This window comes from Mustela putorius, unplaced genomic scaffold (assembly GCF_011764305.1).
Source record: "Mustela putorius furo isolate JIRA1106 unplaced genomic scaffold, ASM1176430v1.1 tig00000682_pilon_pilon_pilon, whole genome shotgun sequence".
NCBI lineage: Eukaryota > Metazoa > Chordata > Mammalia > Carnivora > Mustelidae > Mustela > Mustela putorius.
Window position 1 is genome coordinate 1,817,662 of NW_025421443.1, and position 13,542 is coordinate 1,831,203.

Consider the following 13,542-nt stretch of genomic DNA (forward strand, 5'->3'; position numbering starts at 1 on the left):
TGGGCTTTTTCAGTACTTGTAATCATTTCTAAATCCAAACACGCATGCTTGAATTTCGTCTATAAGATACACTAACATAATAGCTAAAATATCATATACTATAGTTATATGTTGAGTATGTGCTTGAATATTGGTTATGAATATGCTTGGAATACTTGGAGTGTATCTGTAGGAAGGAAACATAAAGTTTTATTTTGGTCTCTAGTTCCTTATATATAGCAATTTTTTTTGAAGTAACTTATCCAAGTATAAAAAACTACCCCAGCAACATCTATCTTTCTTGGCAGTGTATTCTACTATAGAATTGCCTATTGAAAGCAAAAATTTCTTTAAGTCAAAACTCTTTACAACCTGACAGGTCAAATGAGTAGAGAGAAAGGAAGCCTACCAAAAAAAAGAGAAACAGGACATAGGACCTTGTGGCACAATGTGCGACATCTCAAAAGATACGGCTACTAACACTCCAATACGTGGCAGTGTTGATTTGGGAAACTTTCAGTTGACTTGGCTATTGTCACATCCGCTAATTCTCAGCTACTGTATCAAAGAAATTTGAAGAAGTCATCTAGGACCAGACTGGAGTAAACGGGGGCTCACTTATTTCTTAAGATACAGTCTCACAGGGATCTTGGAATATACTTCATTTCTGGATAGAATCTATCTTTTTTTTTTTTAATCCACTTATAATTCAGTGGAAAACATGGTAAGTACTTGATCTGAGCCAGAGCCCCAGTAGGCCAGTCATTTGGGGACATGAAAATTAATCCATGTGAAAGCAGATTTTAAAAAGTACCAAGCACTATGAAAATGCATATCATTCATTAGAATCAGTGAGTTGCAGGAAAATGGACAGAGAATGGTTTTTGTGGACCACTATTCCCTGGAATTGAGATTAAAGGAAGGACGGATTCTAAGCTAAATCCAATAATTGTATAGCAATTCTCATATTTAAGATTTTGAAATGTCCATAATTGAGTCTGAGCAGAGGTGGGATGGGGAGGACTCCTTATTTTCCTAATAAAATGTTACAGTCTACTCATCTGAATGAATATAGTATGGTGGACCAATCTGTTTTGAATCTCTGTTCCACTACAAATTACTCATATAACCCTGGGAAGTTACTTAAACTCTGTGCCTCAATTTTCCCATTTGTAAATTAGGAAAAGTAATAGTGCCTATTTCACAGATTTTATTAGGATTGTATGAATATACATGAAGTACTTAGGATAGCTCCTGATATATAGTCATATGTCATATAGTCATATATATATATATATATATATATATATATATATATATAAAATAATATATATAGCCAGGCATATAGTCAGGATAATACAAGTATTAGCTGGCATATAGTCAGGATAATATAACTATTAGCTATGATTCTCTGGTTTCAGAGACTTTAATCATGGTGATGGGTGGCTCAATTGGTTAAACGTCTGCCTTTGACTCAGATCATGATCTCAGGGTCATGGGATGGAGCTCCACAGTGGGCTCTCTGCTCATCAGAGAGTCTGCTTCTCCCTCTGCCTGCTGCTCTGCCTGCTTGTGATCTCTTTCTCTGTCAAATAAATAAAAAAATAATTTTTTTAAAAATTCGTTTTTAATCAGAAGACACCTACACTGGAAGCCCTATATAAAGGCTATGTGTGTGTACCTATGTTTCATATACAAGATAACATTACCCACACTTTACAAATGGAGAAATGAAGCTCAGAAGTAATGATGCTTCTTAAATTGGAGGTGAAATGTTTATCCATAAGAGAATAAATAATTTCTACCTCACATCATTTATAGCATGTATAAAATAGTTTTTAGTGGTCTAATTTAACACTTGGATAGAACCAAGCGCATCTTAACAGATGTTTAAGATAATGTCTTTAAGTTATTTCTAAATGAAATTTCGTAGGTTTTTAATACGGACAAATAAATTCCAACTGTATTAATGTCTAAATGTACAAAGAAAACTAGAACTTTTAGTAGAAAATTGAACTGAATTGACTTCCATGTCTGGCCATGACATAGTAGTTGGTATTGGACTTAGGCTGCTGTTCTTAAACAACTATAACCTGGATAAAATATATGGGCTGTTTTGAGGAAATGGATAATAGGCAAAGCAGACTGTGATACTTGAAAAAAAGGAAACATGCAGGTAAACCTCAGGTTTACCATGTCTGTCTGGGAGAACTTTCATGTTCATGGTACAGGAAAATGGAGCTCAATGATGATATTGGTGAGCTATGGAGAACGAGAATAGAGTTTGGTACTTCTGAGACAGCTGGACTTTATAGGGAAGGATACTGGAGGGGAGTGTACCTGAATACCAGGAAATTGGTACAGGAATTTTTATAGCACTGCCATTTACAATAGCAAAACCCCCAAGAACCTAAATACTCATCAATATTACACAGCAATGTGCACACAGCCATTAAAAAAAAAAAAAGAAATCTTGCCATTTGCAACAACATGGACAGAACTAAAGAATATAATGCTAAGCAAAATAAGTCAGAGAAAGATACATACCATATGATCTCACTTGTATGTGGAACTTAAACTAATGAGCTAAGGAAACAAACAAACAAAAACAAAACAAAAAAAAAAAAAAGAGAGACAAACCAAGAAACAAACTAAAGGTTACCAGAGGGGAGATGGGTAGAGGGATGGATGATATGAGATGAGGATGATTTAAAAAAATCTCAGAACTGAATCTGATACTCTTACCATAGCAACTATCTTAACCCATATATATTGGGTTACCAATATAACCCATATACCTTTAGCTAATGTTATTTACTATCACTTGCCCCCCAGAAAAGTATCTTAAATATATTGCCTCATTTAATCCTCAAAATTTCTTAATTTTATAGGTGAGGAAATTGAAAGGTTATTTACCTTGTCTGAGGTTACCAAATCAGTAAGAAAGAGACCTATTCAAACTCCAAGTTCCAAGTGTAAGCTCATCTCCTCACCCTTAATCTCCTTCATAACCTTGCTTCTTCCTTTGTTTGTATTTTATCTTAAGTGATCTCTATGCCCAACATGGGGCTCAAACTCATGACCCCAGAATCAAGCGCCTCATACTCTACCAACTGAGCCAGCCAAGTACCCATTACTTTAATTAATTCCTTGCATAAGCCATCTCCTCTTTATTAGAATAATGTAAAAAATCAAAGAATAACATAACAAATGTAAATGAATTAGTGTTTTATTATCTTACCTGCTGCCCTAGAATATTGTCTTAGTTGAACTGCCATGTCTTCCTGAAGGGAGGAAACTGGATCCGTTGATATAAAGACCATTTCCAGTTCTGAAGTTTGCTGTTCCACGTTGCTTGAAAGTTATTTTACTTTTCTTTAAATGTGACATTCTAACTATGCTTCTGAGTCCATTATTCTACAGATATGGTAACTGTTAGGATGAAGCTCACTGAGGGAAAAGTTAGCACTGTAAATCCTGAAAAGAAGCCTAGGAAATTCCATTAAGACCTCAGACCTCAGAAACAATGTCTATCTGTACATTTACTACAGGATAAGAAGTCAGAGGAGTTTCCAGTCAGAGTGAAAAGTTGCTTATACAACTGTAAAAACAATGCTCAACTGGAAAGCGTACATAAACTTAACAGTCCTAACTCAAATATTGTTAATAATCTTATATTTACCTATTTAATTTACAGAATTGGCAAATTGGTAACCCTTGGGTAGAACCTTACCTGTAGACATTTCCTTTGAACCCGACATTTGAATTCATTGCCAACATTTATGATTCAGATTTCACTTTTTTTTTTTTTAAGCTTTTATTTATTTATTTGACAGAGAGATCACAAGTAGGCAGAGAGGCAGGCAGAGAGAGAGGAGGGAAGCAGGCTCCCCACTGAGCAGGGAGCCCGATGCGGGGCTCGATCCCAGAACCCTAGACAATGACCTGAGCCAAAGGCAGAGGCTTAATCCACTGAGCCACCCAGGTGCCCCCAGATTTCACTTTTTAAAAAAAATATCTAGATTTCTGATTCTTGAAAATTTGGGATATTTGGGAATCCTGGACCCACATTTCCATCCAACCACAGAACTGAGCTAAGTAGGAGCTGCCCTCTTTATCCTCAGCATATTTGTTTATAGAGCACCTACTAAATTTCTGGCACAAGGTATAGAGAATTATACAAAAATTTTTTTTAAATGGGGCACCTGGGTGGCTCTGTGGGTTGGGGCCTCTGCCTTCGGCTCAGGTCGTGATCCCAGGATTCTGGGATCGAGTCCTGAGTTGGGCTCTCTGCTCGGCAGGGAGCCTACTTCCCTTCCTCATTCTCTGCCTACTTGTGATCTCTGTCAAATAAATAAATAAAATCCTAAAAAAAAAAAAAAAAAAATCATTGCTCTCATAGAGCTTACTTTCTTGTATGCTCATCACTTTACCACATACAGCCCTTTTTCCTGTCTGCACTCTATTTTCTGCCCTATATCTTACCTTTCTCTGAAAATGCCACAATTCTCCATAGGAATCTCATGAGAATGAGTCCAAAAAACTTATTTCTAGAGATGTTTTATTTTAAAAAGGACTGGATCTTATGTGGTGACCTAACAGCTCCTTTATCGTTCTTCAGCGCCCCAAGAAATAAAAACCATTGCTGTTTTGTAAAACATTTTTAGTGGCATATGTAGTAATAGGTTTAAGATAATGCTATATTTATACTAGTCTAAGACAAGCTTATGATTTACTACTTACAGTAAATACTGCTGTTAAAAAAATACTTACAAAAAGGCATACTGTCATCTATTGGGCAAGTTTGCAATTGACTGCTCCATAGGATCTTCTAACCCAGCTTTTACAAATAAAAAGACCCAAATTAGTAGCTGCCATCTGGAAAGAAATTTAACCCCCTACCTGAGTCCTTGACCAAAATAAATTCCAGAAGGATTAAAGAATTCAATAATAAAAGAAAACAGATAATTTTATATAATCTTTGAGTGGGAAAGACCTCCCAAAACCACTGAAGATTTAATAAAATTGCATAAAGAAAACAGCATCAAGTCAAAAGGAAATTGATAAGGAGAAAAACATTTACAATTCAAGTCATAAAGGGTCACTTTCCTTAATCTCCACAGATTACTAATACAGACACCCATGAGACAGAAGACCACAGGAAACAAATGGCTGTGAAACAAAAACATGCTCAACTTTTAGCAAGAGGAACCACTTTTACTAAATCAAAATAGCAAAGATTAAAAGTTTGATAACTATTATGTTGCTGAGATGAGGAAATAGACACTCTAAAACATTCATTGCTATGGACTATGTATTAGTACAACTACTGAGAACAATTTTGGCAGCCTTTACTAAGTTAAAACAAAAGAGGTTTCCACCATATACCAGGTACAGTTGACCCTTGAACAAAGCAGGTTTGAACTGTGCACTGTCGACTTAGATTTGGATTTTTTACAGTACAGTACTGTAAATGTATTCCCTCTTATGATTTTCTACTAACATGTTTTTTCCAACTTACTTTAAAAATACAGTATAAAATATAACATGAAAAGTATGTGTTGACTGACCATATTACCAGTACAGGTTCTCATCAACAGGCTATTAGTAAAGTTTTTGGGAAGTCAGAAGTTACACGCAGATTTTCAACAGTGTGAGGGGCAGTTTAGCTCCTATAACCCCCATGTTGTTCCAAGGGTCAACTATACAGGTTTTAGTGGTTATAATCATCAAATCTTAAAATGTACAAACTTAAAATTTTTGTTACTATTTTTTTGAAACCACATACAAGGGTATTCGTGGCAATACTGTTCATAAATATGAACTAAAATTATGATCTATCCAATGGGATACTATGCAGCTAGCTACTCAAATTGAAGCGTCAGCTCTTGTACTGATAGAACATTCCCTAAAATGAGAACAAGGGGCAAAGTGTACATATAGAAAGCTTCCATTGGTTTAATGTTTATATATATGTGTGTGTGTGTGTATATATATATATATATATATATATATGCATATGTACAAATGTGTATTTAAGCAGAAAGCATCATATATTTATACTTACAACATATATATAAATACATATGAATATATAAACATAAATACATACATATAAATATATATGATGCTTTGCCTTTCTTGAAGGATGAATTATTGTGGTTGTCTCATGGGAGAACCAGGTAGTTGGGAATCAAGGATATAGACTACTCACTGCATGGCTCTTCTACATTTTGTATCACTGAGATATAACTTATTTCTTAAAAGAAAAAAAAAGGGACTTTTCATAAACACCTCCATATACCACCTGATCTGGAATGAAACCTAATTCTTATCCCTATTTCAGTTTCCAACAGAACCACTCCTTGAAGTAACCTAATCTTGAAAATTTACTGAATCTTTTCAGAGATTTGAAATCTTGATCCACACTTAATAGATGATGACTCCCCCTAAATCCTGAACTTATTCTAGAGCAGCTTCTAATTAAAAGAATGAGTCGCTCTTAGCTTAGACATGTAAAGTTTTATATAAAAAAACAGAAGTAGTCACAAAAACTTCCAAAAAGATGACAAGAAATCGGACACGTCTGCCTCACGGGTCTTAAAATTTAGAAATATCCTGAAAGAAACAAGACTTTTACCCTATTTCAGTTTTAGAAACTCCTTTTTAAAATCTCTTAAGCACTAGGAAGTATTTTGGGTAATTTTAACTTTCTCCTTTAACATTCAAGCACTGTGAACTGAGTACTGACCCCATATTACAAATGGGGAGACAGAAGGTCAAAAATTAAGTTCATAAAGCTAATATTTATACAGCAAGGAAACTGGGATCCAGACCCAAGTTGTATCTCTAAAATACATTACACTAAAAAAAAAAATAAATAAAATACATTACACTAATTTCAGGCACTATTAAGCCACTTAACATCAGTAATTATTTTTTAAAATTATCAATGTTTTCATTTTCATCAGCAAAAGCTCCAAATTTAAATGTGCAACTACTGAGGTTAAGATTAAGAAGGCAATCAGAGGTCTGCAAATTTTGGCAATTATGCTAATACCTCACTTTCCATTTAACAAAACTTCAGTGTTTCCTATTTAATGATATAATCCTTACCAGATAATTACTCAAATATGGCATAAGACAGACAACCAAAACTCCCATGGTTGGGTAGTAAGAATTTTGACTATTTTAAAACTTGGTAGGTAATAAGGAAACTATCAACTAACAAACAAACAGGTTTGTTCTCTCACCAACTCTACACATGCATACCTATTTCTAACTTGGCCAAAGAGGTTGACTTTCACTAGAAGCCTCTGGTAACAGTTCAAAATAGTAATCTTAACTCAGAAGAAATTGCTCCCTCAAAGGAGCATTTTCTCAACTGCTTTCCCCCAATAAAATTCCTAGTGAAATTTAGTCATGGCAGGATCACAAGTTATTGTGAACCTCAAATGGTTTTGTAAGGTTACCAAAATTCTAAAGCTTAAAACCATAAAGTTATTGTGAACCTCAAATGGTTTTGTAAGGTTACCAAAATTCTAAAGCTTAAAACCATAAATTTTTAAAGATATAATTGAAAATTCATTCTGCTATTCTACTTGGAACTAGTTTATAATCAAAAGAAAATTTAGGGGCGCCTGGGTGGCTCAGTGGGTTAAGCCGCTGCCTTCAGCTCGGGTCATGATCTCAGGTCCTGGGATCGAGTCCCACATCGGGCTCTCTGCTCGGCAGGGAGCCTGCTTCCTCCTCTCTCTCTGCCTGCCTCTCTGCCTACTTGTGATCTCTCTCTGTCAAATAAATAAATAAAATTTAAAAAAAAGAAAAGAAAAGAAAATTTAACCTGTTACTAATGATGCTTTTAAAAGTTTAGGTTTTCAGGGATGTACTCACTGTATTAGCTCCTCTGCCTCATATTAAAGAGAAAGTTTCCCTAAAGATAGTGTCAAGGGACAAGTTAGAATAAACAGCAACATCAAGGAAAAAGAAAAAACACTCATTTTGTCAAAACAGCACCAACTTTAGAAGTTCATTAAATTTCAGATCTATTTTTTAAATACTTTGTAATTCAGAATATGGGCATGTTTTAAGTTTTTTAACCAAACATTTTACTAAATCAACTGTGTCTGAGAATTAGGCACAAGAAAAAGCTGATGTGGTTCCAGACCTGGAGCATTTTTAAAGTGAAAATTAACGTAGCAGATTAAGACAAAGACAAAAGAAATAATATACATAATTTTATTACAAAAATTAAAAAAAAAATGCAACATTCTAAAAACCCAAAATTTACTATTGATACTAATTCCTACAAGTTTGCTGTGCTACAATACACAAGAAATTAAGAAAACCATTAAATATTTAGAAACATTCAACATCAGAAGCTTTAAAATCTAACTGTATGTAGTAGCCCCTCAAAAAGCTACAACCTGCATTTTAAAAAAAGTATTATTTTCTCTACAAAGAATCTTATCAGCTATACAAAAATCTGTACAGTTTTTATACTGAAGCTAATATTGAGCTGCACTTGAATTCACATTCTTAGCAAAACAATTGCCTGAGCACACACACACACTCCACACATATTACAGGATAGCCATTTATTCTTCATCTTCCTCTTCTTCCTCATCATCTTCATCTTCTTCCTCCTCTTCCTCTTCCTCCTCATCCTCTGGTTCATTCTTCTTCTTTGAACCTGTTGGCCTGCCAGGGCCCTTCTTTCCAGCTTCACTTTTGCCCTTGGCGCGATATGCAGCAATATCCTGAAATATGGTCAAAAAATAAAATCAGCATCCGGTGTCATTACTCAACTGTGAAAACCACTAAGCTGTAAACATTCTAAGCTTATTGACCAATAACTCTGATGACTATCCAAAGAGGTATTCAAAGTCTAATAACCCAGCTTTCAGAGGATTTAGAAAGCTAATGATGTAAAATGAGGGGGTTGGAAATGTCAAAACTTTCACTATCACTGTCCAACTTACCTCATATTGCCCACCCCCACTTATTTTAGGTACATCTACATAAAACAAAGTATTTAGCCCTCCATTTCTTAAAACTAAGAGACTCAGAACTGCAAATGAGTCTCTATGCAGGAATCTACCAATGCTACGAACACTGGTTTCAGTCAAAAGAAGGAAGTTTCAAATAGCCAAGTCTTAAATGTACAGTTTTCACTAGATCTTCTCCAAATACAGCTGACAACCATAATTCAAGAGGAACTAAACTTTCCAACTCTACAGTTCATACCTATTTCTAACATCCTTATTTAGAAAATATCTTGGGCTTAAAAAAGACAATGTACCTTTTCATACTTCTCCTTTAGCTTTGCTGCTTTCTGTTCATACGGTTGTTTATCTTTGGCTGACTGTTCAGACCACATTTCACCCAATTTTTTTGCAGTATCCCCAATGGATAAACCAGGGTGTTCACTTTTGATCTTTGGGCGATGTTCAGAGCAAAACAGGAAGAAAGCAGACCTGAAAGGAAGCAACGGAGTTAATCAACTGGGTGGAAAATTATGGGACAATTTGACTGATTTGAAAATCAACTTACGGAGGCCTTTTAGGAGCATTGGGATCTTTTTTCTTTCCTTTCTTGTCACCTTTGGGAGGCACATAATTTTTCATCTCCCTGTCATACCGAGCTTTGTCACTTTTTGCCATATCTTCAAATTTCGACTTCTCCTTTGCAGACATGGTCTATGGGTATGAAATAAGAAATAAAGTACAGCAAAACTATAAGCTACACGCATCCAAAAGATCAAGGCCATCCTTAAGGGCTACATTTTCCGTGGTTAGCAGCATTTTACCTTTAGTCTTGGAAGTAAACGAAAACCTAAGGTCGACTGCCCCAAACTCAAAATAAAATATCTGGACGAGTCACGACCGTAACCAAGTTGAAGGTTACCAGTCACCTACCCGTTTAAAGTTCTAGCCAAAAACAAACAAACAAACAAACAAACAAACAACACCTGAAAAAACCCTTAGCTCTGTCCGAATTCCGGTCTCACCTTCCATCTCTCCGAACATTTCTTGGAAAATTCGGCGAAATTGACGGAAGAGTCCGGGTGTTTCTTCTTGTGCTCTTCCCGGCAGGTCTGCACGAAGAAGGCGTACGAGGACATCTTGCCCCGCGGCTTGTTGGGGTCTCCTTTACCCATGGTGACAGGCGGCGTCTACGTAGCCGGGAGAGAAGCGGTGGGTGGACGCTGGCTGGGCTCAGCTTCCCGCCCAAATACGCGCCCGCCCCCTCTCGGAAGGAAGGCGGCCCGCGCCAGGCTCCCCCGCCAGCCCGCCCCGGGCGGCCGCCTCCGCTCACATACCCTCCTCCCGGCACCCAGCAGAAGAGCCGCGGCCGAGCCGACTCACGCGCGATCACCACGTCGCTCCCGAAGGCCCAAGAGGCCGCCACCCGCCGCCCACCCTACGCCTAGGCCCGGGCTGGGGAAGGGAACGCCGGGCGCGCCGTCGAAACCTTTTTCCTGACAGAAATGCTTCCCCGGCTTCCACGCCGCCGGCCGCACTCAAAGAGTTGTCGCTTCGCGACCGACATTCAAAAAACGACCGAAACCGGGCCCGGACGAGCTTCCCGCCCTCCCGCCGGCCCCGACCGCCCTCCCGCCACAGCCCCCGGCCCTCACCCCAGATTCCGCTCGCCAGGTCGAACCCCGAGAGCCATAGTGCCAGGCCCGGCTAGAAGGCTATGAGGAAAGGGGGAACGACAGGCCCACGAACTCGAAGGGGCTAAAGGGGATTCTTGCCTGGTGGTAGCTTTTCTGAGAGTCCCGCGAAGAGGCCGGATCCAACAGAGACGCTTCCTTCCTAGGGCTCCGGCGTGAACTGGTTTATCGCTAACGCAATCCTCAGCCTCTTGTTTTGCAGAGTTCTCCGCGCCACGGCAACTTGACGAGCCGGGCCACAGGCCACACCCCCGCCTCTCTGATTGGCTCTGATGATTATTCAAACTCCCGTAGGCCACGCCCTACCACCACGAAGCCCTCCGATTGGTCGGTGTCTCGCCAGGCCCGTCCCTCCAGCCCCAGCCTAGCAGGTTCGGTGGGTCGCCCAGGTCGTTAACTCCCAGACCCGTTAGAACCGGTCAGGAGAGGAATGTACTGCTCGATCCTGATTGGCGGCAGGAAAAGGGTTTGAAAAATGGCGGGCCTGGCGCTGACTGGCTGGGGCGGTAAACGGGGGGAGTGGTTGGCCTGAAAGGGAAAGCCCCGCCAGATTTAAAAATACTGAGTCGGCAAACAGGGTTGTTGGGGGGTCGGCGGCGGCAGTTTACAGGTGCTGAGGTTACAAGCAGACTGCCCTACCCTCTCTCTGACCACTGTCCGGGTCGCGTCTCTCTTCCGCCCCAATTCGGCCCCACAGGCTTGTCTCCTGGAAGCTGTAGTCGTTCGGCCGTGTAACCCTACAGGGCGTCCTCTGTCCGGTCCGAAGAATAACAAACAGAGGCTAAGGAGCTTGCCCTGCGGGCCGATTGCCCAGCTCCGCCCGTTGTCGCTGAGGCTAGGACAGAAGCCCAGGAAGACCGGAGGTGGCGGGGAACCTGGGAAGGGGCGCGGGGGGGCGCGGGAGGGCGGCTGTTCCCGCCTTTCGGGTGGTGGTACCAAACGATATTTCAGTAAGGCGTTTCCCGCCCGTGGAGTTTCCCTCAGAAGGTCCCCTCCCTCCCTTCCCTCTTTGTCTCGGGTGTCCAATGTCGGGAGGTAAACAAGGGCGCCCCTGGGGTCCCGAAGGGGCGGGGCCGGGTGTTGTCTTCCCTGGCTCCGCCCCCTCCCCCGGCTCCGGATTCCTGGTTGCGACCTCCTGGCTGGGCTCTGGCTCACCCTCGTACAGCTGCTGCGCGAAAAGTAGGATTTCCCGCCGCGGTCCACCTTTGGCTATCTTATCTATTCACTGTCTCGTCTCCCTTACATCATAATGTAAAAACTTTTAAATCCAAGATCTTTCTGAGACCCCCATAAAAGGAATGAATGCTTCGCACCCCCCAGCTGCTTATATTCGCCAAATGCATATTGCATTTACAACACCCCTCTTATTATGCTATTTCTGTGTTGTTGTATTTAGTTTTAAGGTCTGTTTTTTCCATGTATTGCGCTTACAGCGTCAACAGATTTTAATATTGTCTTATTTTCTCAGTAAATTTAATATTGTCTTATTTTCTTATTTTCTCAGCATTTGTTCGACTGTGTGTGCCTGTTTGGTTTGTATTCAGTAACCCTGACCAATAATAACTCAAAAACCGGCAGCTCTTTATCTAGATTTACTAATAAAAGCAAGATTTTTAAAAATGATCTTTCCGGTGGGGCGCCTGGGTGGCTCAGTGGGTCAAGCCTCTGCCTTCGGTTAGGGTCATGATCCCAGGCTCCTGGGATCCAGCCCCCCCCCACCCCGCATTGGGCTCTCTGTTCAGCGGGGAGCCTGCTTCTCCCCGCCGCCCCCCCCCCCGCGCCTGCTTCTCTGCCTACTTGAGCTCTCTCTCTCTGTCAAATAAATAAATAGAAATCTTTAAAAAAAAAAAAAATCTTTCTGGGCCGCCTGGGTGGCTCAGTGGATTAAAGCCTCTGCCTTCGGCTCAGGTCATGATCCCAGAGTCCTGGGATGGATCCCCAAATTGGGCTCTCTGCTTGGCAGGGAGCCTGCCTCTTCCTCTCTCTCTCTGCCTACTTATGATCTTTGTCTGTCAAATAAATAAATAAAATCTTTAAAAATAATAATAATGATTTTTCTTTGGAAATGGATATTGGCTGCCCAAATTGTGCATATACTAATGCCACTGAATTTAATAGGTTTATTGCTATTTCAATAATATAGTATGATTTGTCAATTTGGGTTTTTAATCTGCTGTTTATAGCACAGTTGTAACTGTGACCTTATTTGAAAATAGGGTCATTGCAGATGTAATCAGTTAGGATGAGCTCATATGGAGTTGGGTAGGCCCCCAATCCAATGATTGGTGTCCTTACAAAATTAATAGGGGAATTTGGACACAGAGAAAGGCACAGAGGTTAGACAATGAAAAGACACACAAAGAAGTCAGCCATCTACAGGGTAAGGAGAGAGGCCTGGAATCTTCCCTCATAGCCCTCAGAAGAAACCAACCCTTTACATTTCAATTTCCATTCTTTACTGCATCACAGTGAATAGGAATACATTTCTGTATTTAATCTGCTTTTACCATGGATGCTAAGACTTCACTCTTAGGCTGTAATTCCTGGCCTAGAAGTAACATCAAAAAGCACAGTGAAGGGGCGCCTGGGTGGCTTAGTGGGTTAAAGCCTCTGCCCTCGGCTCAAGTCATGATCCCAGGGTCCTGGGATCAAGCCCCGCATGGAGCCCCACATGGCTTCCTCCTCTCTCTGCCTGTTTCTCTGCCTACTTGTGATCTCTGTCTGTCAAATAAATAAAATAAAATCTTTAAAAGAAAAAAAGTACAGTGAAGTGATAAAATTTAAATGAGATCTAGGCAATTGTTGGTTATAGTACCACGTTTTTTCCTTTTGGGAATAAAAACCATACGCAGAATCTGGTAGCACACATAAAAAATCTAGTACCA

General features: G+C 40.0%; 1 protein-coding gene across 1 annotated transcript; it reads right to left on the reverse strand.

Moving 5' to 3' along the window:
- Positions 1 to 8,203: 8,203 nt before the first annotated feature.
- Positions 8,204 to 10,874, reverse strand: HMGB2 (high mobility group box 2). Its single transcript, XM_004766103.2, has 5 exons — positions 10,739 to 10,874; positions 9,989 to 10,153; positions 9,532 to 9,677; positions 9,281 to 9,455; positions 8,204 to 8,738 (listed from the first exon to the last, which is right to left on the reverse strand). Exons 2-5 carry the CDS (start codon positions 10,136 to 10,138, stop codon positions 8,577 to 8,579), a joined length of 633 nt encoding a protein of 210 aa, XP_004766160.1. The 5' UTR covers positions 10,139 to 10,153; positions 10,739 to 10,874; the 3' UTR covers positions 8,204 to 8,576.
- Between the last annotated feature and the right edge of the window lie 2,668 nt (positions 10,875 to 13,542).

Excerpts from the sequence above, each read along its gene's own strand:
- HMGB2 (XM_004766103.2), bottom strand. The coding sequence starts at position 10,138 with ATGGGTAAAGGAGACCCCAACAAGCCGCGGGGCAAGATGTCCTCGTAC. Across the intron at positions 9,678-9,988 it reads AATGTTCGGAGAGATGGAAG|ACCATGTCTGCAAAGGAGAA; the intron begins GTGAGACCGGAA and ends TCATACCCATAG. Across the intron at positions 8,739-9,280 it reads TAAAGGAGAAGTATGAAAAG|GATATTGCTGCATATCGCGC; the intron begins GTACATTGTCTT and ends ACCATATTTCAG.